The sequence below is a fragment of the Halichoerus grypus genome, chromosome 7 (assembly GCF_964656455.1).
Source record: "Halichoerus grypus chromosome 7, mHalGry1.hap1.1, whole genome shotgun sequence".
Classification (NCBI taxonomy): domain Eukaryota; kingdom Metazoa; phylum Chordata; class Mammalia; order Carnivora; family Phocidae; genus Halichoerus; species Halichoerus grypus.
In genome coordinates, this window is record NC_135718.1 from 146,687,449 (window position 1) to 146,714,135 (window position 26,687).

General features: G+C 50.6%; 1 protein-coding gene across 1 annotated transcript in view; it reads right to left on the bottom strand.

Annotated features, from left to right (window-relative positions):
* Positions 1-276: 276 nt before the first annotated feature.
* UCK2 (uridine-cytidine kinase 2) overlaps positions 277-26,687 on the bottom strand; it is a 73,412-nt gene continuing 47,001 nt past the window's right edge. Inside the window, exons 2-7 of the mRNA XM_036097603.2 lie at positions 19,634-19,793; positions 18,537-18,633; positions 13,552-13,694; positions 7,713-7,810; positions 5,597-5,645; positions 277-4,093 (exon numbers count right to left, since the gene is read on the bottom strand). Coding sequence (XP_035953496.1) covers positions 3,954-4,093; positions 5,597-5,645; positions 7,713-7,810; positions 13,552-13,694; positions 18,537-18,633; positions 19,634-19,793 — 687 coding nt within the window. The 3' untranslated portion in view covers positions 277-3,953. The remainder of the gene's footprint in view (positions 4,094-5,596; positions 5,646-7,712; positions 7,811-13,551; positions 13,695-18,536; positions 18,634-19,633; positions 19,794-26,687) is intronic.

Below are 26,687 nucleotides of genomic sequence, written 5' to 3' on the forward strand. Positions count from 1 at the left end.
TAGGCGACTTGGAGCCAGAACATCCCAGGGATCAGAAGCCTCCCAGAAACCTTGGCCCTGGCTTTGGGGGACAGAGGAGAAATGCGCAAGTGCACGTCTCACCAGCATTCCAGGACAGCTGAGGTCTGGGGGTCCAGCCCCACACCGCGAGGCTTAGCGACAGCAAGCTGTGTGCACTCAGCCTCCTGGTCACATCCACTGAGTCGCTGAGCCCTCACGCCTGCTGGCCTCAGTCACGCTCCTCCTGCCCAAACACCACAAAGGAGACAAATTGGCTCTTTTTTTGTCCAGTCTTTATTTACAGCAAAGTACATAGTATGTGGTCATTTTTGTAACTACTAACAATAAAGGCAGGGTGGTAGAAAGGAGGAAGAGCAAGCATCTGAAACAAAGAAAAAAGCCTACATCTTTATTTAGCTACTCACCCTGTTCCTGAGGCAGTCACCACCTCTAAGAGCAGCAAGGAAGCTGATCTGAACACCAGCCACCTGGCCTAAGGAGGGCAGCACAGGGCCCAGAGACAAAAGATCAAAGGGAACTCTGAGCTCCAGACTGACCCCAGGGCTTTTCCCAACCTGTCTTTGCCTCGTTGTACCTGACACCCAAGGCTGTTTCCCCCCCTCCACCCTGAGACAGGGTAAAAGGCAGTTAGGGAAGCCCAGTGGGTCCTCCCCAGAAGCAGAGCCCTGCAATCCAGGACCTGCCCTAGCCTAACCAACCAACCGCGGGTCCTTGGTGCTGGAATCATTGACAGGCAGGTGCGAGACTCCAGAGCAGAAGAAAATACCGCCCTGCCAGAGACTACTACTTCCCTCCGCTGGCCTTAGGTGCTAGCCCAGGTCAAGGCTGCCAGATCAAGGGCGCTGAACAAGGACAGTGAAGGAGGTGATACACAAACCGACGGCTCCAGGCCCTCCTGCTTCCCAACCGCTTTGAAGAGCACGCGAGCCTTCAGCCTGACCTAGTGGTCTCATGAGAGACTGGCAGTCTGCCCTGGGCACGGAGACAAGTGTCCAGTGCCAAGCCAAGGACAGGCAGGACGCCGGCATCCACATGACCACTGGGCAGCCAAGACCAGAACAGGTTCTTGGAGGAATGATGGGCTCTGAAGGATGAACTGGAGTCCTTCCCCTACCACCCTCCCCTGGCCTGTTCTTCAGGGATCCCCTTGTCTAACCACTGCCTCTTCGAGGCCCTACCCTATCTACTCCGAAGTTCCAAACACTTGTGAGCTCCTCCTACAGAATCCAATCTCTCTGCCCCTACTGGCCTCAGGTGCCCAAGAAAAAAACCTGGGTCAGCACAAGTTCCATTAGCATGTAGGAGTGTGAGGTCTTCCCATGACACAAAGCTTGGATGCTTGTTCCTTAAACACTTGGTCTATGGGTAATACCTGGTGGGGGGGCAGGGGGAAGCAAGCACCATTGGGCAGCTCTGAAGACCCAGACTCCCGTGCACACATGATCCACATTACCCCACCCTGCTTGTTGGTACCTACCCCCTGGACCGCAGAGAGGACCCAGAAGACTCGGGTCATGGTTTCTGGCCTAATGATCCTACTGCTGACTCTCCAGTGGAATCAGAGATCTAATGACTCTCAAAATACCAAGTCCAGATTTGTCATATAGAAAGCTCAAGTTCAGATAGTTGGCTAAATGCTGAGGGGGCCACGCAGGGGCGGAGCTTCTCATCCCTTCCTTGCCCCACAGTGTGTCACAGAACCAAGGGAGTTGTCAGCGTTGCCCAGTGAGCTCAGTCCAGTGCCCCAAGCCAAGCCACCAAGAATTGGTGACGGTGTTTACCAGGAGGCAAGGCAGCCCTAGAGCCGTTTCCCAGCTAGGACTGGGCTACTCAGACACTGGAGGCTTGGTTCCAACACCACAGGTAGATAAGGAAGCAGCTAAGGACGTCAAGGCTCAGAGACGAGAAGACTCCATTTTCCAAGGCAGTGGGACAGACAGCCAAGGCACTAAATGGTTTGGCACCTGGGAGCTTCAAGTAAAGTTGAATGTGCTACCCACCGAAAGGCCAAGGCTCCCCGAGACAGGGGTGGGCTGCCCCTGAGCACAGAGAGGCCCCATCAAGGCCAGAGGCCTTGAGTCCTCAGGATCCTAACCCAGGCCTGCCACCCACCCTTCATCTCAGAACCGTGCAAGGCGTGACAGAAAGAGAATATTGATTCTGAAGCACTCCAGAACGTATTCATCCCGGTGAGTACCGGCCTCAGACGTAGGCACCTCAGGAGCCTTCCCTAACCCTAGCGAGCCCCCTCCAGGGCCTGCAGCTGTCTCTGCAATGTCTCAGGGGTGGCAAAGCTCTGCCGGGGAGGAGGTCTGACTTCTTGAAACGGCCAGAGTGAGAGTCACATTGAGTCGAGAGAGGGGGAATCAAAACTGGATGGCGGTGAGTCTGAGGGACAATTCGGTGTGACTAGAGAGACAGGGTGTGTGTCAGATGTACCCGAATGGCTCCAGCAGGCTAGGAAAGCCGGGGTGGGGGGTGGGGGACAGAAGTTCCCCCAAAACGTGTCAGGCGGTGGAAGGGCTGCGGGCATGGCCTGCCAAGCACTGAGACCATCAACAGAGAAATGGAAGGCTCTGGCTCGTCTGCCAGAGTGGAGGCTTTAGGACCCGAGCATCATCCCTCCTGGGTCTCACTTGGTCCCCCCACTTCCTCCACCCCTCCACCAAGAATCTTCAGGGATCTGTACTTCTCTCAAAGAGGGAGCCCTCAGGAGAGGTGGGAGTCTCTCCCCCGTAACCATGGCCATCCGCTTGGCTGGCATGCTGCTAGCGAGCATTCCTGCTGAAAGGTGTGTGCTGTCCTCACCCCGTCGCCAGGCCCTGCGTCTCAGTGAGCAGAAACTACCACTCACTCCCCATGCCACGCTGCAAAGGGCTGTCAGCTGTCCTTCTGCCAGCAGAAGTCTTCAACCAAAGCCCAGACTCCAGAGGCCACCGTGCACGCTACCCTCTGGGAAAAGGCCCAAGGAGTCTGATCGCAGACTTCCCTGGGAGGCACGGGGAGCCAGCGTTTCCTCAGACCCCACACCAGGTACCGTTCTACTCTCTCCTTCCCCATCTTACCAGAAGAGAGCCTGTCAAATCCCTGTCAGGGAAGGAGAGAGGGGCAGCTTTGGCTTTTGGAGAGACTGAGACTGAGAAACAGGTGGGTCAGGAAGGAGTGGCTGAGCTACCCGGGCAGCCAGAGGTGGGGCATTGGGCAAGAAGAAAACACAGAAGACTTGTTCTCCTCAGTGGGCGTCTTCCCTGAGTTTGATTTTTGAGCTGAGGTCTTGCCTAATTTCAACTCAAAAAAAAAAAAGAAAGAAAAAGAAAAGAAAGAAAGAAAAGAGTATCTCTTGTCGACACATTGTTAAGCTCCAGCTCCAAGAATGTGGCATCTGGCAGGGCAGGGGCAATCCAAGGCTCCCAACTCCATCGTCCTCGAGCCACACAGGCCCGAGAATCATGAGCCGGGAGCCTCCCTTCTCCTGCCCCCCCAACCCCCCACCGCCCCGGAACACAGCGGCCGTGGCCCCTCGGTGAGACTCCAGCTCTCGAGTCCCGAACACTCAAGTACAGGCCCTCCTGCACAATACTTAACAGCAAACAGCTTTACAGTATTTGTACATTTACACAAAAATAGATCCTTTTATATATATATATATGTATTTATAACTGGTTACACGTTGGATTCATAATTAGGCATCACCAGTAGTAGTTGGCACAGTTTGTCATTTAAGCTCAGGGTCAAATTCGGTTTCATTTCGCCGCTCCAAAGCACAAAAAACAAAAAAAAAACAAAAAAAGGAAAAACAAAGGCATGTCATCTCCATGGTGTGTTCTTAAATACAGCAATGTCCTAGGAAAGCACATGTACGGATGAACAGTGCCTCCTGATCCCTCCTCCTGTCTCCTGAAGATAGGGGCCAGGCCTGAAGGAGACAGGGGTCAATGGGGCCGGCTGCTGGACTCGGACGACTGCCTCTTGCGTGAAGGGATGTAGCCGTTGAGATAGCCATTGGTCTGCCGTTTGGAGAGCCCTCCGTTCAGGATGTCCTGAATGTGCTGCACAATGAGGTTGATGGCCACTGTGGGGCAAAGAGTGGCCGCGTCAGGGACAGTGCGGGGAGGAGACAAGCCTTCTACCAGGGAACCCACCAGCTCCCCGTCCCAGGTAGCCTGATCCCCGCAGAAGGCTCTTTCCTCTAAAGGAAATGTAATATGGGACTCTGTTCCTAGCATTAGAAATAAATGATACATCTCAAGCAAGTGATTGATGTTAACATCACCAGACATGGAATAAACATCAAGTGCTCCCTGAGATGCTGCGAAGAACATGCAACACATCTCTCCTATGGTATTCTCCCCAGCTTGTATAAACTGAATCCAATCATGAGGAAACAAAGATGAATCCAAATTGAGGGCCATTTTACAAAACAACGGGCCTATACTCAAATCTGTCAAAGGAGACTATCAATCTTCACCTCCCTGAATGGCATGGCTGTTCCATGGCTATGAATGAAAATGCCCTTCTCTTTAAGAAATACACAGTGAGGGGTGCCTGGGGGGCTCAGTCGGTTAAGCATCCGACTCTTGGTTTCGGCTCAGGTCATGATCCCGGGCTCATGAGGTCGAGCCCCTCGTCGGCCTCCACACTCAGTGGGGAGTCTGTCTGAAATTTTCTCTCTTCTTCTCCCTCTGCCCTTCCCCCTTTCTCTCTCTCTCTAAAATAAATTAATTAAATCTTAAAAAAAAAAAGAAAGAAAAGAAAGAAATACACAGTGAAATATTCATCGCTATGATGGGCTCTCAAATGGCTCAGCAAAAAAAAAAAAAAATTAACTGTTTAAATGCAGGAAAGTTAAAATTAATTAAAAAAGAGAATGGGTGGCTCAGTCATTAAGCGTCTGCCTTTGGCTCAGGTCACGGTCCCAGGGTCCTGGGATCAAGCCCCGCATCAGGCTCCCTGCTCAGCGGGAAGCCTGCTTCTCCCTCTCCCACTCCCCCTGCTTGTGTTCCCTCTCTCGCTGTGTCTCTCTGTCAAATACATAAATAAAATCTTTAAAAAAAAAAAAAATAAATAAAAAAGAGAATGAGAAGATAGGGACTTCTCACAGATCATGCCCCAGCCTGCCTCAGTCCAGAGGTACCCCTACTTCTCAGACAAGCCAAAACCAATAAATAAATAAATGCAAACAACTCCCTTTTGGAAAGGCTACCTTGATGGCAGGTCATTCTAAATTAAGAAGAAAATGTGCTTTTGCTAAAAGGTGGTCTTGGATGCAAGGCCCCAAAGTGTCATTGCTGGGAGGGACAGCAGAGGAGAGTCTCCAGCCCTCTGCTTTCTGCTAGAGAAGCACGAATTCCTGTTTTGTCACCAGGCCCATACACACGTATGCACAGGGGCCTATTCCCAAGGCCAAACGTGTAGGCAAAAATTCCTTTCTGGATCCCAATAGAAGACCAGTGGTTCAGCCACATCCATGGAGCCTTGCTTGGTCACCACATCCTGTCCCAAAGTACGACTGACATAGGGTAGAAGTTATGCCCCAGGGGATAACCCCCCACCCCCCGACCCGACCAGGACTCACCTAGATTATCTGCACCTCTAGGAATGATCACATCAGCGTATTTCTTTGTCTGTGGAGAAAGATATTCACAATGCATTAAAGAGGAGTTCCAGAGAAACTGGCCCAAGCCCCTCTTGAGGGGCCATGAGGGAAGGGTCAGCCTCTCTACCACTGACCCCAGAGGGTGGCAGCTTGAGGCTACGAACATAGTATTTTTTATCCCCTTTATCTCAATTACAATATATCCGCTCTCTTGATTTCTCATTATTAATGGTTTAATACTGTTTAAGCTTATGACCTGTACAGAGAACGTGGTCTTTGAAACCAAACTTGTAACTGCCTCCTCCCTATCAAGAAAGATACGAATTAGAAAAACCCAAATCAAAAAGGGAAGTCGTTCCCCTTGGACTTCTACACAGTCTGAAAGGTGACACCATTGATCCTAACGCAAGGGTAATAAACCCAAGAAAAATAATCCCCCCCATGACCATTTTCATTGGCTCTGTTATCACACTTAAACAAAAACAAAGTAAAGCCACAACTAGATACATTCCCTTTTTTGTTTTCTTATTTTACTGGGATTTTGTGGACCACTTTACAAACAACTGTGTTCTGGTGTATGACCCAAGTTTAGGATAAGACCACAAAAATGCCTTCAGCGCGTGGGCATCTTCTGTTATAGAACCGTTCAAATGCAAAACCGTGTCAGGCCCAAACCCAACCTGAACTAGGCAGACAATTTATCAGATCCAAGCACCTGGCTTTCCCTGAGCAAAGAGTGGCTGGACAGTGGGAACAAGCAGAAACCACCCAGAAAACGTGCAGAATTTTAAGCTCCGTTACAACTAAGTGAAACAGCAGAAAATTGGCAGTTAACTCTAATTTATGTCCAATAAGTTTACCTTGCTCTATTATTAAGGTAAAAAGAGCAGGAGAAGTCCTCAGATAGATAGATGGACAGAATTTCCTGGCTTCTCCACTCCCTCTGCCCTCTGCCCAGAAACCTAATCCTGTGACCCAATCCTCTCCAGGGGAATGACTAGGGCATCAGCGTCACTCAGGCTGACTCAGAAAGTCCACCTGTCCCCAATCTGAAACAAAAGTATAGTCTGGTTTGACGCAAAACCTTCTAACAGACTTGAAGGAACAGATAGTTTGAGATCATACTTTTCCAGGAGAAAGACAAGTTCATTACTACGAGAAACAGAGAAATTCCCACACTCAGCCTCACTCTACTCTCGATGCCCTCAGATTCCAGTCTCCCAAAAGAGATTACCCAAGATCAGGCTAAGCCCCAGTGTCTCCCCACTCTCACAGCTTAATTATAAATCATTAGGGAGTTAGACCATTGGTGAGGCCAACCTGGTGCAGACACACGACACAGGGGCAGGCGTCTCAAACAACATCGTCTCCTACGTCTTCCTCTACCACCCCCCCCCACCCCCACCACCACTCTGCATCTCTTATCCCTGGTGGCCCTGCCTCAACACTCACCTGTCTGTCCCCAAGAAACCGAGTGTGTTTCCTGTGCCAAGGGCTGATTCACTAAACGCTGAAAATTCCCTATATCCCCAACCTTCCTTCTCTGAAAGCCACCTCCCCAGAGAGTTCCCAGCTGCCATAGGAGGACTGATGAGCCTGAGCCAGGGCAGAAGTATGGAAGCTTATTCCAGCATGGCAGGATACTTCCCATAGGGGAACGTATCCAGGGGCCAAAGACAAGCTCAAAGGGGCGGGGAGGCTCAATGCAGTGGCAGAAGAGATTCCGAAGGAAATACCCTATTGCTGAGCCCTCCCTGCACCAGTACTGCAACCATCACAGACCTTCTGAAGATCCAAATGGCCAAGTCTATGGCACACCCTCACACCCTGAGCCCACCAAGCAAGGAGTGCAGAACTTGCTAGAGTCAGACAGCAGGACCCTGAAGGACCATTCTGATGAAGATGGTGGCCTACAGCTCCCAGAGAACACAAAGCCTCAAAGGTTGCCCTTTCTTGGGACTGGAGGGAAGATAGAGGATCATTCAGAGAGGAATGAAATTCAGGCTGGGGGCTCCATCAACTTACATACCTTTATGTGTACGATTCAGTTTTAAATTCTAAATTCAACAAAAAACAAACCAAGAACACAACTCACTGGCAAGCAGAATTCCTCAAAGGCAGGCTTGACGAACGTAATGTACTGAGATAAAATCTGCTCAAGGTCCCTCCCTCTTTCGCTGATGTCCCTTAATACTATAAGAAAAGGAAAAACAAGAATCAAGAAAATGGTGCATGAGCCAACACATGTCCACCCTTCGTGAGGCAGACCAGGCTCACATGGACTCCACAATTACTCTGGATGATTCACAAGCCGGATTCCTGAGAGACTTGACCAAGAGCAGGTCAGCAGCAGCTTCAAGAAAAACAAGTTACATTTTTATTGCTATAGTCAAATTTGGCTATGACATAAGGATCTCTGAAGCAAAAGGCTGTCCAGCCTCAGCCAACAGTCTTCTGGTTTCAAGCAGCATTTGACCCAAATAAATCTGCAGTGTGAACAACATAAAAAGCAGGACAGTCCTGCGGAGCTCGTAACAGGGAGTAGACGGGGCCCAGAGAGGTGGTGGGGCTCCCTGGCAAAGGAGCCCCTTGCTCACCTGGATGCTGTCCCCTTGCACTTACTTACCTGTGTGCAGTCCACTGACCTATTGCTGATGTGCCACCTTATCATGCCTGGCTCCCCCCACATTCCAGCCCCTACAGGGGTGGAGGGCAGGCAGAGGGTCCAGCTGTGGTCAGCCATTCCTGCTAACCTCAAGCACGGAGGCTTGCCAAACAGAAAACCACTTAGTGAAAGACGGCCATACCATGGTTTTGGAAATGGTGGGCTGGAGGTGTAAAGCCACTCAGATTGATCCACACTCACCATCTTCTACCTTCTTGTCTGGGACAGTGTCATTTAGGGACTTTCATCCAACACCTTTATTATTTTAACAGAGTCTTTTGTCAAAAAAACAAACAAACAAACAAACAGAAAAAGGGTCCTACCATCTAAGGGATTGGAATCCTGGCTCTGCCACTCGGCACTAACGTCCCTGAGCCTCAGTTTCCCCCCGAACTCGGTAGTGAGAGTTTGGAAGGAGATTCGCTCCGTCCAAACAGCGCCTCCCAACAGGTGTTGTAAATCTTAGTACCACGGCTGCTCAGTCTTCCAGCCCCACCTTGAAAGGGTACCCTGTCCATCAACGATCATTCGTGAAGGCCCCTTGGCTCCTCTCGACCACTGCTCAGGTTACAGACTGAGCGAGGGATGCACCTCACCGCAAACGAACTAGGGGACACTTGTGAGTGAATTTCTGGACAGCCACGTCTCTAGATAATTCTGTGCATCCGCACGCACGCACGCAGGGGCCACGGGTAGGATTCGGGCTGGTGTGCACTCTGTGAGGATCAGATGACTAGAAGACCACATTCCAGAGCGTGAGGTGCCGCTGCTAGACCTCCTGACTCCTCCGCCAGCCCCTCCATTTACAAGGAGCCTTCTCCGCATGAACCCTGGCCTTTAATGCGCTGTCAGGACTTGCCTCACAGCCCCTCCCGGCCCCAGGGCTGGCGGACGTGCCTTCCCCAGCTGGGAAACGGTGTTCTCGGGCATTCGGGCGCCGGGGGCCAGGGAGACGGGGCCAAGGAGGCCGCCGACGAGCCGCCACGTGGCTCACCCCCACAGGCCTCGGGAGCCCTGGCACGCCGGCTAGTGGGCTCCCCTGGGCCAAAACACACAGCCAGTGTGGCCTCCAATTTCTTCACGTCCCCAGATAAAGTACAAAGAAAAAAGGAAGCCAGGGCAAAGGGTATCAGAGCTGGGGGAAAAAACAAACACACGCCCGCACTCAGGCAGCTTTACTTAAAAGCCCTGCAAAAGCCTGATGTGCTTGTTTCACAAGACATGCTTTTCACGCTCTACCGCTGCCCTGGGGCCCAGCCTGCGGCCCCCTTGTCGCCTGTAGCCCCGACAGCTCCCCCCGCCAGGCCACGGCATGAGGAAGGTGCCGGGGGAAGAGTGTGGGGAGCAGGAGAGTCACACTGAGGCTGCTCCAGGGCCCAGAGCTACCCCTTGGCCCGCCATCAGGAGCAATGCAGGCAAAAGTGACCCGGGTTGGAATCCCGACCCCACTCTTACCTCTGTGACCTTAGGTTACTCGACCTCTGTGACTCTCATTTTCCTTAACTGTAAAATAGAGACATGATACACAGAGACTTTCTCATCAAGCCGTTACTCCTCGGAATACAAGAGGATGGACATGAAACTCTTCAACACTGTGGCTGGCGCATAGTATGCGTTCAATAAACCTGAGTCTCTGCCACGGATTATGATGGTAACAGAATCTGGGAAGCTTCAGGAGAGGGATGGCTCCCTGACAGAGCAGACCCCTGGAAGGGCAGCATCTGTGAGCTCAGGCGAGCACAGGGGAGCAGAGCACACCCAGCCGAGAGCGGGGTCCCGCAGAACAACAGGGAGTGGGGGGTGCAGTACGGGAGGGACAGCAGGGCACAGACACGTGGGAAGACACAGTGGGGAGGGCGAAACAGGGAAGACAGGGAGGAGCCATCCTACAGTTTCTACCCTGGAAAAGGAAACAGGAAACGGGTGAGAATGTTGCCCAGACACTGGGAACGTGCAAAATCAAAAGGCATCGCCCACCTCTGCTCCCCGAGAGCCTTCCACTGAGTTATCACCTCAAACAGCCCGAGACCCCTCCTCAAGCCAAGGACAACACAAGGCCAGCCCATTCACTGCACCGAAGTGCCCTGCTCCTCAGGCGAAGTTAGGAACCAGGGCCAAGCCAAGGACTGAGTCACAACAAGGTCTTGGCACAAACCGGAAACTCCAGGGACTCAAAACCGGCTCCCCGATCATCACTCTGACCCAGCACATTTGCTTGGAAAGGAAAGGCCCTTTCAGAAGAGGGGGGAAAGGGCAGGAAACTACCCGTCTGCCTACCTTCCCTGCTTGGCTCTCATGGCCGCCCTTCCAAAGCCACCAGGGCTCCTCTAGTCATCCAAAGCCAAGAACGAAATTTAGAAGGACCCAGAATAAATACAATTCCTCAATGGTTCAGCTGATTCACTTTAAAAATTAGTCGAGGAAATGTGTTACTCTAGTAACAGAACAGACTATCTCAAGGTCCACTGCAGCCCTGAAGCTATGGGAACTGGACACAGAGAATTACAGCAGGATAGAGAGTAGGTGTCAGCCCTCCTTGGTCCCCTGTCTCAGTTCTTCCCCGTCCCTGAATTCAATGGTGGGTTAAGAGTAAATAACACACACAGAGGGAAGTGAAAGCTGGGAGAAACCAAAACCCCCAAAGTATGAGGGGTTCCCGTGATGGAGGTAAGTGTTTCCAAGGCCGCATGGCTCAAAGGCAAATCCCCCGTCCCACAGGATGGCAACTCTGACCGCGAGGGTCACAAGCCCAGGAAGTGTGACAGTGGAACGGTAAAACCATGGCACTAACTCAAGTCTCCAGGACTGTTCTGAGGCCCAGCAGCTGCTCCTGACTAACCCACCCTCCCATCCCACAAAGCACATGCCAGGCATGTTTTCTGTCCTACGTGGACAGAGAAATGAACTTGTAGAAGCTGCATGTGGAAACGTCCCACAAGTCCACCAGAGAGTGACTCGCCAGCAGGTGACAGGAGAAGACAGAGGTCTGAGAGGGAAAGCGGCCGGAGAAACCCCACAGAAAGCCACCATCACCTCCTATCTCCCCCCGCCCCCGTTTCGCACAATGATCCAAGTATAAGAGAGCAAGGGAGAATTTTCCATGTCATCGGTGCCATGATGATCTGTTTGAATCAGAGGCCAAGATCGTCTGATTTCCAAGGACTCTGAATTCTGTACTTCTCAAACTTGGTTCTATTTTCCTGGGCCACGGCTCGCATGCGCTCCTCCCTCAAGCATAACTGCACCCCCCGGGGCTTCAGTACCATGTGCTGACCGAACAATGGGATCAGGCCAGTGTCCCAGCTCCTGAGGATGCGATGACGACTCAGGGGCTCTGACCAGTCCTGATGAAAACTCAGGCAGAACATCTACCATCTCAGGCAAAGCAGACTCCTGATCTAACACACCAGCTAATGCACCGCCAGGCATTTAACCTGCGTTACAGCTCACCCTCACAACCCAGGGGTTCTGATCAATATGTAATCAACCAACTCGAGTATTCCTATTTATGAGGTACAAAGAGGTAACAACATAACCTGCCCAAGGTCACACATCTACTAAATGGTGAAATCAGGATTTAAGTCCAGTTCATCTGACTCCAATTTCTCCCCAGGTGCATCATGCTGCCTCCCTGATTTAACAGACTAATGGGGACATCGAGTAGATCAACCACGGCAGGACCTGGGTCTGGGGACTAAGGTGATAAGCCAGGCCCTGGGGCAGATGCATGAGGGACTATCAGCCTCCGGCCTTGATTATCTATTAAAAAAGACCATGCAACTCTTTCCTGGCCAAAGTCATGACCCTAAGAATAGTCCTGTTTCTTTCATCTTACCCATAAAGAAACCCAAGCCTGGGAGGTCATACGAGTCCCAAGAGCCACCAAAGTCACAAAGCTAGCTGGAGGCTGTGGGACTAGAATATGGGCCTCCCACCCTCCTTTCTTCCATCGAGGAGTTCTACCCCCCCACACCCCACCTGGGAGTAGAGTGTAACAACAATTCACTTAATAGCATGCAGACACTACTCCTTGGGAGGACAAAACCCAGGGACTCATTTCTCTATATTCCGCTGGTTCCATTTATAGTTCTTGCAAAGAGAGGACGTTTAAGTGGATAAACCACAAATCTGTTTCATGAACCGAGAAGAGAAAACGTCCAGAATTTGAGGTCAGAAGGCTCTGGACTGGAACTTATAAAATTCCAATCTGCCCACGATTTGCTCTGTGACTAGGAGTCACTCCCGGGGTCTCGTTCCTCTTCCACGCAACGGGGACTTGAAGCCTTGCTCACTTTCCTCACCTTCTGTTGCTCTTTTCCTCACCCCCATCCCCACGGCCTCCACAGGGGCGGGCGGGGGGGGGGGCTGTCATTTTCTGACTCTGCTGGTACCTTTCTCATCCCTGCCACCTCCTACAGCAGCCCTACCTGCAGTCTTCACTTCTACTCCCTCCATCAGAGTCATCTCCCAACAGAGAGCCGAGGCCCTTTTGCTTGCCCTGCTCAAAACCCCTTGGTAGCTCACCTTCGTGGACCAGGGACCAAATGGGAAGCCACGTCCCCGTAATCTGCCTCAAGCAATTTCCAGCATCTCTTCGGACAGCCCTCTAGGAACTCCAGCCACCTGCTTCCCGGAACAAGTCCCGTGTGTCTATATCTGCACCGTGTAATTTCATGGGTTGTCTATGTCGTCACCCTACCCCATCCCCCGTGAAGCCTCCCGATCCCCGCGGCGGGGAGCAAGGTTCCGCTCCATCCCTGCAGGGCTGAATTCATGGGCTCTGCTCCCCACGAAGGGCAGCTGTCCCTCAGGACACCGGGCACGGGGACCCGCACAGGCACACCGTCAGGAAGGCTACAGAGGGAATGACCGAGCGACTCTGCTCCGCAGCTGGCTGAACAGAGTCACCAAACCTCCATAGAGCTTTCTGGAAAATAAAGGCTAGAGAAGTGGGCTGGTGGGATTAGCTGCCCAGAGCTGCGGTCACTAGGATTCCTGCCCCCAGACATCCTAGTTAGTTCCTGTCTTGATTACGATGCCTGTGGGAAAACCATAAAGAACTGGGCATTTAATCAAACTTTTCTCCAGCTAAATCACAATGTAAACTTCTGATTTCATCTCGTGACCTCACAGGCCTTTCATTACCCAACACAGTGACTAACCCCTTCTCAGATGTCACCAAGTGTTTGAGAAGCAGGACATCCTGGGGCTGAACTGACTCAGCTGGACTGGGCCACCAACAGGGCCACTGGAGGCTTTTAGAACGCACCTCTGCGGGAGAGCCGGGTGTCCGCATCTGTGTCCACGAAAAGCTTCATCTGGAAAAGGTCTCGCACCTCCTGGGAGTAGAAGGCCAGGATCCCTTCAAAGAGCACCACATCCGCGGGGTAGACAGTAACCGTCTCCTCCTTCCTGCAAAGCACAGAGCAGATGATGGGCCGAACCAGGCAGGGTGAGCAAAGGGAGGAGGACAGCAGTGTCTGTCTGGGAGTCTGGGGTCCCCTCCCTGTAGACCTACAGCAGGACTGGAAGGGGGAGCTAACGCAGCCTTGCAGGGCCCTCAGACCACCACTGAAGACCGACCAAAGGGCCATCACGACCGGGGCAAAGGTCTCTGACCAGCTCTTCTGAGCTCTCACCATAAAAAGAGAAGGCAGTCATCCCTCTCCTTGGGATAAGAAAAAAACAAACATGCTGTTGAACACACAATGGAGACAGACAGAAGCAGATGTGATTTCTTCTTCTCTCTGGGGGCGTCTCCAGGAATGCTCTCAGGCCCGGCATTTATGGAAGCTAACACTGAACTTTCACAAACAGAAACTCACAGTCTTCTCCCAACAGCCCCACGCCCTCCCCTTGTCCGGAGGCAACTGAAGGAGGCAGGAAGGGATGGGAGAGGAGGAGGCAGAAAAAGGAAGTTGCGGAGAAGGAGAGAGAGGAGAGGAAGCATCTACAGGGAAGGAAAGCGTCCCGAGCTCTGTCTGGTCTGGCTCGGGCATGAGCAGCACTGTGGCTGTGGGTCCGGGCCTGGAGGCCCTCCTCCTCCTCCTCAGTGAGGCAGGGGTGCGCGCTACCTCCCCATCTGCCCCACAGGGTCGCCATCTGCTTCTGTCCTAACCATCCTCTACTGCCTCTTGCTCAAGTCACTGAAAGCAAGGTAACAGTTTCCACTGCAAGGTTTACTACTCAGGCAGACACTGAGGAATAAAACCAAATAAAACATTTAAGACAATGGGTTTATCTGTGCAAACACAGGGAAGTCAGCAGCTGCCCATGCAAGAGGATGCACTGAACTTCCCTCCCATAAACACTCTTTGATTCCTTATTAGCTCAGACCCTCGGGTTCCTGTCTAAGTTCTAAGGTGGCAGCAACTACCAAAGTGGCAGAACCTGAGGCATAAAAGACAACAGAAGAGGACCGGGTGAGTACGAGGAGGAGACTCTCTAGGCCAATGATGGAACTCTGGATGCACACAGAACCATCTGGGGAGCTTCAGAACAAATATGTATGCCTGGGGGCATCTGGGTGGCTCAGTTGGTTCGGACTTGGTTTTGGCTCAGGTCATATCTCAGGGTCGTGAGACTGAGCCTCTGTGCTGAGCATGGAGCCTGCTTAAGATTCTCCCTCTCCCTCTGCACCTCCTCCCCACCGCACATGGGCGCGCATGCTCTCTCTCTCAAATAAATAAAATCTTAAAAAAAAAAAAATGTATGCCTGGGGCGCCTCGGTCAGTTAAGCATCTGCCTTTGGCCCAGGTCATGATCTCAGGGTCCTGGGATTGAGTCCCGCATCGGGCTCCCTGCTCAGCGGGGAGCCTGCTTCTCCCTCTCCCTCTGCTGCTCCCCCTGCTTGTGTGCTGTCAAATAAATAAATAAAATCTTTAAAAGAAAAAAAAATGTATAGTTGGGCCCTACCCCTCAGGGCTCTGATTTCATTTGCCTGGGGTAGAGTCAGAGCCCTGGTATTTTATAAAACTGCCCCAGGTGTTTCTAACATGCGGCCAGGGGTGAGGAGCACCAGTCTGGAGGAATGTCAGCTACCAGAAAACAGGGTGTTCACTGTGGTTTAGGATAAAGAACCCAACTGGACAGAGCTGAGAAGGGAAATGGGCTAGAAAAAAGGAGCAGTGAGTAAAACTATGAGCCGCTGTAGGCAACTGCCCTACAGGAAGGAGGGTGGAAAAGTCTCTGCTGGGAAACAGAGAATGTTTCCATTTGTGTGGGGTAAGGGAAACTCCCAGGGCTCCGTCTGGGAAACACTCTACCGGAGAGCACCGTGTCTGTGCTAGGTGTACGTGTGCTCACACCACGATCAGGACGCCTAGCTGGTAAGCATGAACAAGGAACAGGTGGTTTTCCAACTCAACAAACATGCTCTTCAATCCTGGGAAAGCAAGGAGAACGCTGTCCGTGCTGTTGTAGGTGCCCCAAGAAGCTGGGATCGACCCCTTCCCAAGTGCGCATGTACATCTAGCGAGGAGAACCCTTCAAAACAGCCCAGAGCTAAAAACAACATCAACTGAGCAACTACCAGCCCAGAACACGAGAGGAGCCACACTTGGTGCAATATTCCGCGGAGAAGTTCAGAGTCTGGCTGGGAAGTCCACATAAGATACCGAGATGATTAGAGCATTTGAGATAACCTGAATCCAAGCTTCTCGTTTGGCTTATCAGGAGGGGCAAGGCCAGAGAAGGGTATTTAACAGCAAACAAGAGTCTTCTCTGTCTTAGTCCAACATCTGTTTGTACGTCACCGTGAAAGGCCCGTGGATGGGTTGGCAGCAGTAAACTCTAACAGCTGGGTCCCTAACGAGTGGCCCTTGAGAGTTGAGGGACTGCTGTGGCCAAAAGTGGTCAGGCAGAGTTTCACAAGAGATGGGCTGTGGGCCACTAAAGAATAAGGCTATAAAATATATGGTTTGGGAAGGAATTTGGGGGGGGGGGGTGAATCACATCTGGATGGGGAATTCTGCTGGGGTCTCGTGGTCAATCCACGAACCTGACGGAGCTCATGCCGCACACGCTACCCCTTCCCCACCTCCTCCCTCTGGTCAGGTCCTGCCTCCTGCCAGCCACCCCGATTTCCGCCGCCTGACCTCAGGCCCTCAGGAGTCTCTCGCCTGGGCTACGACTCCAAGGGCTTCATAAATAGCATCGTGGATCCTCTCTTCCTGCCACCAGAATGATCTGCTCCCACGTAACAGCCGTCTGTGACTCCCTGCTGCCAGCATGTTCGCGCTCTGGCCCTGGCGTCCCCAGCCTCTCCTCTCTGGGGCCTGCCTGCCTCCTAGCCACTCTTCCCGCACACTCACCCCCATCCCGCCACTCCTAACCAGCTGCGATTCCCCACCAAGCTTGTCCCTGAAATGCTTCCCTACCCGTTACCTTGAAAATCCCCTCCCCCAACGACTTCTTAGGCTTTCCAACATACAGCTTAAAGATCACCTCCTCTATACAACCTGCTCTAAATACTCCAGCCCTTCCTCCCTCCTTCACACTCCTCCATAGGCCCTTACATTAGTTGTCGGCTGCATTTTAATTCTGAGGTAGTGCCCGGCCCTGGACCTGAGAGCTGGTGGGCTCCCTTGTGTCTCTTGTGGACAAGACATCATCACCACTCCCTGCTAAGGCTAGAAACTACAATTCCCAGAATCCTTTTCCCTCTGGGGTCCCAGGGTGCTTTGCCAATGGGAAATGAAGATGAAACAAAACGCATCTAATTTTTAGGAGACCTTAATAGCCACACAAGGCAACTTTGCAGCCACTCCGCAAGTCCCCCCCTCCCTTGGAGGCTAGGGCTCAGATGTGGCAGCTTCTTGGACTCGCCATGGACCCTGGACCCTTAGACTACAGCCTCCCGGATCTTAGCTCTCCCAGCACCCCCAGGCCCCAACACGCTTTTTTTTTTTTTTAAAGATTTTATTTATTTATTCATGAGAGACAGACAGAGAGAGAGAGAGGCAGAGGGAGAAGCAGGCTCCCAAGGAGCAGGGAGCCCGATGCGGGACTCGATCCCAGGACCCTGGGATCATGACCTGAGCCGAAGGCAGACACTTAACCATCTGAGCCACCCAGGCGCCCCACCCCCAACACTCTTAAAAGCTCCAATTCCTGTACGAAACCCCTTTATTCCCGCACGGTCTGTGGTGTTCTGAGGCTGGAGGTGCATCTTATTCTTTGAGTTTTTGGCACAGTAGGACACGCTTCAGAAGATACTGGTGAGGGAGGAAGGCGAGGCGCTCAGCAGCCTGGCTTTCCAGCACAATGTGTTCACTCTCTTCCTCCTCCAACCAATCTCTGCCACACCCTCAAGTTCTGGGAAAGGCACAGAACATGTGAGGAATCCCGCATCAAAGGCTGGCTGAGATGTGTACTCAAGGAACACACATGGAGATTAAGATGGGCTTTTAATTATAGAGGCATTTGGTAGTAAAAGATGCATGAAATCTAATTTCCCATTTAAAAAAAAAAAAATTCCACTCGAGAGAATGAAAGAAAGGGAGGGAAGAATGAAAGCAGCTGGGAGAAACTTTTGAAACAGCGCAGGGCTGAAAACAACACTTACTGAGCAATTACTAGCCTAGAATAAGCAGCAGCTATGCGTGCTTTAAATGCCATTCAGAAGTTTAGAGTCTGCCTGGGAAGTCCCCAAGGAGACAGAGCAAGCAGAGTCCTGGGAGGCTCGAGGGAGCTTTGGGAGCCTGGCCAGCAGGCGTGAAGTCCTCTAGGAGCCTCGGGCAACCACTCAGAGGGAACGAAGATGAGCCCCTCCTCTAGACCTAATCAGGAGCACGAACACAGATCAGCAGAAAGGACACGACCGAGAATCTCTCCTGGGAATTGAGCGGCTGCTCTCTGTGACCTCAGCGCCCTCACAGCTCTCTGCCCGGTCCAACCAGGAGAGAAGAAAGAACAGTTTTCTTTGTTGTTCTTCCTGTATCCTCTGCCCAGCCCCTTTACATCTTATTCCAGGAACAACTGCTCAGGGCTGTGAATCAGGACAAGTGTAGAGTCCCTCACCCGAGCCCCAATTCATGAACTTGTCCTTTCAGAGTTAGCAAAACGTGATGAGCAGACTGTTCCAGGAAGCGCCAGGTAAACTCCCCAACCCGTGCACACCCGCAGCGCACGCTGCTGCCGCTCACACAGACGGCCGTGGGCACGGGGGAGGGGAGGACACAGCCTGCAGCCTGGGAAACCGGACTGCTCTGGGAGCTGCGAGGAGCAACGCCCAGCCCCCAAGAGCTCACTTACCGGGAATGGGAGACAAAGTCATACACGGGAATCTGCACCGTCTTCCCTTCGGTGATTTCTTTGAGTGTTTTGAAGATGAGTTCATTGTCAAAGGCATCTGAAGGAAATCAGACTGTTAAAATGCTGCTGAATTTTAAAATGATTTCTCCTATAATCATCCACATCTATTTCCTGGACATATACCCCACCCTAGAGGAGCCCCCACCGAAAAAACCCAGATCTCTACCCAAAGCAGAAGGTAAACTCCCTGAATCTCAAAATAGAACGTATGAATGCGTTCCAAGAAACTCACTTCTTTTTTCTACCTTTGTATCCACGCTTGGCCTCAGCCACCTCTCTCCCCCCAAGTTCAGCTGCTGTCTTGGGAGCTGGAATACGTTAACCCGGAAAGCATACACGCGACTCGGGGAGCCGTAAGGGGCACCAAGTTTTGATTCCAACAGTTGTTAAGAACCAAAACCAAGGGCGCCTGGGTGGCTCAGTCGGTTAAGCGTCTGCCTTCAGCTCAGGTCATGAGATCCCGGAGTCCTGGGATTGAGCCCCACATGGGGCTCCCTGCTCAGCGGGGAGCCTGCTTCTCCCTCTGCCTGCCGCTCCCCTGGCTTGTGCTCTCTCTCTCTCTCTGACAAATAAATAAAATCTTTAAAAAAAAGAACCAAAACCAGCTAAAGAGCAATGTGCTGATCTGGGACTGTTAAGGTAAACGTCACGCAGGCAGACATCCTGGACCCTCCACGGTCCTTTCCGCCAGCCAGTGAGTTTCACACCCTGCCTTGTGCACACATGTGTGGGATGGGGGGCAGGGGGCACGGGCTGCTTCAGATCAGAAGAGGCAGAAGAACCAGCTCTGTGCTGTCCTGTGTCTGGCCAATCTCAAGCAACAGGCTTACAAGGAGTCGCCCTCGTTCAGATGCAGATTCCATCCATATTTACTGAGCCATGCAACTGTGCAATGTGTTTCAAAATTCTTTCTTGAGGCCCCACCATAACCCCGCAAGGTATTTATTCATCCCCCATTTTATCGATAGAAACAGATTCCGAGAGGTCAAACAATTTTCTCAGTGAACACACACACACACCCTCAACTCCTGACTCACCCGGGTGATCAAAATTGAACTGGCCCTTCAGGGCTTTGGCCTTCTGCTCCGACGTAAGGACACGGTAGAAGCTGTCCTGGCTCAGGATGACCACCTGCTTCTGGCGACAGTCCACCTCATTCTGTCCCAGGAGCTGCACAATCTTAGCACAGACAGAAGACTGTAGGAGAGAGGAGAACACCGAGGATTAAAGGGGTGTGCAGAGTCGCTCCCGGATGCACACGCCCTGTGCCAGGGGCTTCTGGAAGGAAGAATCCGGAGGCTACCATCTCGCATGACGGATTAGAAGGCTGAAGGAAAAAGTCCGCTGAGCGGGGAGTGTCCCAGAGTCTCTTTCTCCCTTCCTGAACACAGCTTACTACTCGCAGGTATCTGCGGGGGCCACGGGGGGGGCGGGGGGGAGGACAGTAACTTCTACCTCCTCTTCCGTAAAGTCTCTCCTAAAGCTACTCATACAAAGGAACACGAATTTATTTATCCCTGCTTCTGCCCCGGTATAGATACAAAACAGCAGAAAGTGGAAAAGAAGACACACTGATGATGTTGCTGATGGCTCAAAGGGCCAGGGCCTCTGGGTCACGAAGTGACAGAGCACACATGTGGAATCAAAAACCCAGGCCAGAGAACTCGGCCAGTTAGCAAGAAGGCCAAGGTCATGGCTTTTGTCCTACTTCCATGGCTTACTTTTGCTCTAGTGCCTCGCCATGGACTTGTTCACACTCACACTCACGGTAAGCCTCGTGGCCACTTCATGAATATGCACCACCACTTATGAGCTGGAGTGACATGGGACACAAAACACGACCAACCCCTAAACCAACATGGGGTATCCCTGCTGCGAAGGGGACAGCTGGTTCCAGATGAACTCAAACCTACACGCTTTGTGTCGTGTTGTCAGCAATACACATATCTACCTGTGATGCTGTGAAAATCGGAAATACCGTATTTAGTCCTCCTTGCATTTCTGGCACAGAGTTCTTAAAGCCCTTGAATTTCCTAAGTGAGGGGAGCAGTGCACCGGTCTTTGCTATGTTGAGGAGGAGGCTTCTGAAAAGCACTTAAGGATAGGGGCTGGTTGCCAGGGGGACCAGCCTGGTGAGGAGTAGGTTAGAACTTTCCATCCTACCATCCTGACCTCCAGGGAGGGGAGGCAGAGGGGAGGAGGGGGGAGGCTGAGTCAGGGGCCAACAACAACGATATGACCAGAAATGCGTATGTCATGAAGCGTCCACACAAACCCAAGCGGATGAGGTTTGGTGAGCCTTCTGGTTGGTGGACGCGTGGAAATGTGGGGACAGTGGCCCGCTCGGAGAGCATGGTAACTCCATTCTTCACACCTGGCCCTACAGGGCATCTCTTCCACCTGGCCAGTCCTGCCTTATATCCTTTTATAATCGACCATTAACCTTGTAAGTAAAACGTCTTGAGTTCTGTGAGCTGCTCTAGCAAATCAATCAAACCCAAGGAAGGGGCAGCTGGAACCTTCAATCTCTGGCCAGTCAGCCAGGAGCACAGGTGACAACAGGTGCTTTTGAGGACACCTGACGGCAGGGCAGAGGGGGTGGGGGGCGCTCTCGCGGGACTGAGCCCTACCTGTGCAGCCTGAGCCTATCTCCAGGTAGTGTCAGAATTATTGGGGTGAATTCTCAGACACCCTGCTCGTGTCCGAGAAATGCTTGTTGATGTGTGGCAGCCCCCCCCCCCACACACACACACACACTGGAACTGCAATTGGGTACAGAACCTAAAATCTACCTCAGTGCACTCAAAAGAGTGAGAAAGTGAAGGACAGTAGTTACCAAATTAACTCGTTCCTTTTTTTCACTGTATACAGATTAATTTAAAAATAAGAATGCCTACATTATGAAAACCCTACAAGCCATAGCCAAGCCTCCTTATGGAGCTGGCTGACCTAATTACAAGAGATGAAAAGAGTGGCATAGTTAGAGATTTCTTGGGCTCAGTCTTGGGAGCTTGCTTCACTATCGAACTTAACTTTACCAACTGGTTTTAATAAGGAAAAACCAGGACGCTTTATAAAGTTCCATTTCTCATAAGCTCCGTATTTGATTTGTCCAAGCGTAAGGAAAACTGGACATTCCTGTTGCCCTAGTCAATCCACATCAAACTATTTTGCACAGTATTTCCTGTTGCACAAATTGTGACACACAACCAAATAAGGATCTTTGGAGGAACAATATTTTGACTCAATTGCTAATTATTTTGAAAATTATTGGGACACCTGGGTGGCTCAGTTGGTTAAGCGTCTGCCTCCAGCTCAGGTCATGATCACAGGGTCCTAGGATCGAGCCCCACGTCGGGCTCCCTGCTCAGCGGGGAGCCTACTTCTCCCTCTGCTTGTGCTTGTGTTCTCTCTGTCAAATAAATAAATAAAATCTTAAAAAAAAAAGAAAACTATTTTACTTTTCTGACATTTTCACATATTAACAGAGAAGAATTTAAAACAGGATTTTTGGAACAGCACCTATTCCGGGAAAAGATCACAGAAAATCATAGAAAATCATAGAAAGGTAAAACTTGCACATGACTTAAGCTAGTTTCAAAAATGAAAATACCACAACAGAATCAAATCCTCTAAACAATTATAAATAATACATTTTTAAACAGGTGCAAACTCATCATTTCCTTTTCCTAACTTACATCTGTTCCTTACATCCTAAGGCTATGCAGGGTAAAGTCTACACCTGTAGCTTTTATTAGAAGACAGAACAAAAATGAAGAGGGCTTCATGGAGCCAAATGTATTTAATCTACTTGATTATTCAAATCGTGGTATTTTTTACTTCTAGTTGAAACCCATTAAATGTTCTTTAGAAAAAATATGAGTAGCAATCTCGCTACTACCAAAAAACGTGTATATAAAGAAGTTACATTACCTAACTTTGCAGGTAAACAATCATTTCCCTTCACTCAGGTACAACCTAGGACAAATGGATATAATGGCCAATAAAACCGGGTTAATGAGCGCATTTAGAAAGCCAGTGCTCATCACCATTTCTTATCACAGATAAAGTCTTTGGGCTGTTTTGCTGGCCCACAGCTGTATGTCTCGGTTCCATGTTTTCACGGGCCTGTTCGGTGATCCTACTTTCTACAAACACACCACCATCACCTAGAACAAATTTTATTAAAGTCAGGCCCTAGGCTAAGTGCTCCACGACAACCACCCTTATAAGTCACAAGTGCTGTCCTTCCCAGATGTGGAAACCGGGTGAAATGACTTGCCTACAATCCTGCTTCCTTTCGTCCTCAACCTATAGGGTAGTCAGAAGTCCCAAGGCAGAAGTCCTTTATCATAAAGCTAAACACCACTGCGTGAACAAGCAAAGAAACGCCTGTCTCCAGGTTAGTCTAGACTTTTCTTCCTCCTGGAACTTGTCAAAAATGGCCTCTAAAAAATCTAGACAGCTGTGGTATTGGGGGCAACGGGTACACAGGAGTTCGTTATACTATTCCTCTACTTGAGGAGAGGTTTGAATTTTCACAAGATCGGGAGGAAGGAGCCCTACAGAGACTCCCCAGTGCCATGACCGAATGGTCTTTGCCTTATTTAATGTCCTCTTCTTAGGTCTCTTTCATTTTAATTTCCCTTTACCCTAATCCCGCCCTCTTCAAAAGGATGAACTGGAACTCCAAGGTGTCTCCTTCACTCAAGAAAAGAAATAAGGCAGGGCGCCTGGGTGGCTCAGTTGGTTAAGCGACTGCCTTCGACTCAGGTCATGATCCTGGAGTCCCTGGATCGAGTCCCGCATCCGGCTCCCTGCTCGGCAGGGAGTCTGCTTCTCCCTCTGACCCTCGCCCCCCTCATGTGCTTTCTCTCTCATTCTCTCTCTGCCAAATAAATAAATAAAATCTTAAAAAAAAAAGAAAAGAAATAAGGCATTAATGACTAGGGTTGGAGAAGACAGACAGTCGTGAGCTTACAGAAAACGCCAAGAGTGGGCAAGGGTGGTGCAATCGGTGTGGTGGGCTAAGATTTAAAATAATTATGTCACAGGAAGACAAAAGCTGTAGGATTCCTGTTAAAGAAGGTATCTAGAATAGTCAAATTCTCAGAAACATAGTAGAATAGAGGTTGCCGGGGGCTGGGGGAGGGGAGGAAGCGGGGAGGTGTTCAATGGATATAGTTTCACTTTTACATGATGAAAAAATTTAGGAGATTGGTTGCCCAACGATGTGACTGTACTTAATACTACAGAACTGTACTCCTAACTATGGCTAAGGTGGTGAATGTTACCAAACGTGTGGATTACCACAATTAAAAGCAAGCATTATTATGATAACAAGAGCAAAATGGGCAGTTTCTTCCTAGATGGTACTCGGCTCGGTATTTTAAAATGATCTCACTTATTTATGACAACCCTCTGTGATAGAAAGGATTATCATACCCACTCCACTGACGGCAAGACTGAGATGAAGACAGGTTAAATGACTTGCACAGGGCACGGGTGGTAGGGCCAGGACTTAACACAAGTGGTCCAAACCCCAGAGCTCACCCCCTCACTGGCTGCACCCCACAGGCAAACAGCTATTGCCCACTGGAGCTAGGGCTGAGCTTAGTTTTACGTGGCATCTCCACTTTCAGTGCAACGTATCCAGAGTATATTCTGCTCCTGACACTTCTAGCACATCTTTCTAGAGGTGGGGAGGTGGAAAATAAGCCAGCTAGGACTGTGGGTTGCTGTCTGAATATGAAGTCCAGGTCAACATGAGGTTAACTTTAGAAAAGGGGGAGTATATATATGTATGTGTATGTATATACACACGCATGCACAGACACACATATATGTATGCAATAATCAGTGAAGGGGATTTACAATTTCTTCACTTGTATGGCATTTGAAGACACCATCTCCTTTAATTCCATTACAACAAGATGTTACTATTTTATCTCTTTTTTTATCTAATGAGGAGCCTGAAGCTTAGAGTCCATCAGTTAAATGCCTAGTTCAAGGTCCCAGAGCTGAATCTCAAAACCATAGCTCTTCTAACTTCAAATGTCCAATTCTTTTCACTATTCCAGAACCAAAGCCCCGATATTCTCCATAAACAGACTCTACTTCCAGAGATCAACGACGGGGGAAAGGAGACACGGAGGCAAGTGGTTAGGAATATAACAGCTCTGTCCCACGGCATCATGAGACTCAACATAATGGTAAATGTCAGAGAATTTCAGAGAACTAAAGGCAGGCCAAGGGATTTGTGTTATCAAAAAGAAGCTGAAAGTACACACACACACACACACACACACAAACACACACACACACACACTGTTCAAGATATCTGGAACCTAAATTTGGAGTCTGTTCAAAAGAATCTAGCTGTTAGAAGTTGGTAACCGGGAGCCCAAAGGCTCTGTAGTTCTGAGAACATTCCAGCACTCGACTCGATGATCGGGCCAGTCCCTCAGATGTGCTGAACAATGTGCTAGCCTCGTTTCTCAGAGACACACTTCCTATTCGGGAAGCCCCAGGAGCAAGCAGTCAACAGACACTTCAGCTGGCCCTTCCAAGAGGGCAGCTGAGGGGCTGCAGGTTCCTGTCCTGCCATAGGAAGTATGATTTCTCTAAAGTGATTCTCATGTAGGAGGTGGCTCGGATGGCCCGGACACCATCTAACTGTGCTAGTGCTGGTGTGTGTCCGTTCCACACACACATATCTAATCCTTCAGGTCCTCTGTCCAGTTCCAATATTGCTGACAGAGTAAAACAAACAGGGCAACAGAGCTCTGGGTGGCTTCTTTGTTAAGAGCCCTCCACCCTCAACACTTAGCTGCTGAGAAGCTCGAGGGAGGCCAGCAGAGAGCCCAGGAGGCCTTCAGGCTGGGTGTGTCCCTAGAGCAATGGGCTAGTATTTCTTAAGAGCTGCCTTATAGAAGAACACAGACGAAGGGCCATGCTGACCAACATTTAGGAATCCCATCCAGGTGCCTATCCCACTCTCGGTAAGCTGCTTCAGGATCTGGCAGAGGGCTGCTGAGACAGAGAAAAGCCTAGCAACCACCCAACCCAGGGCCGAAAAGAGCCAGCCAGCTCCAGGTCAAGTGCGTTGACTCACCATGTCCTCCCCAGCCTTAGGAATGGGTTGTGGACGTCCCTCAACACCTGCCCTGAACTTGCCACCACCATTAGCTAACAGGGCAAGAAGGCCAGATGCTCAGCCTCTTCAAGCAGGGGGCACCCCATCTAGCTCCTTCCCTCTGGGACTGTTTGCAAGTTACCCCAATTACTCTAGACAGCAGCTTTCGCTGTCACTAAGATTAAGCAAGAAACACACCACTAACTGATATGGCATCCAGCACGGCCCCCAGACATTACATCACTCCTTTGGGGGCAGAGGTTGCCTGACCCCCGAGCTCTGAAGCTCTAATTTACAGGCACGAGAAAACTAAAGCAGCAGTAATCTGCCCTGGATAAAGCAAAATAAAGCTCAAACATGCTGACGGGATTCCCAATCAAACTGACCGCATGGTAGCAACCGGGAGGTGGTATTCAATGCGCTCCGGTAATATCTGTAAGGCATCAGTCTTGGGGGCCCGGATGCCCCGGAACCCATGCATTGCAAATGGGTTCTCCTGGCCACGATACAATTACCACCACGCCTCCCCCGCCCCACATATATAAACACCTAAGTCAGAAACTCACTAAATTGTTATGTAATGAAGTGTCTTAGGTACCAAAAAGCAGCCACAGGTCAATCCAATAACCTACAACCCCTGGAGCAGAGAGACCAACCGTGACTCAGCACTCGCTCCCGGAGCTTGGCAGGACTGGGCACCTGGAGGGCTCGTTCAAATGTATGTCACAATTACCACAGAAAATGTCTGATTTCATCCAGCAGACCTCTTTTTCAATCAGAGCTGGTATTTTTTTAAGATTTTAGTTATTCATCTGAGAGAGAGAGAGAGAGAGCACAGAGGGAGAGGGAGAGGGAGAAGCAGACTCCCTGCTGAGCGGAGAGCCTGACATGGGGCTCATTCCAGGACCCCAGGATCATGACCTGAGCCGAAGGCAGACGCTTAACCGACGGAGCCA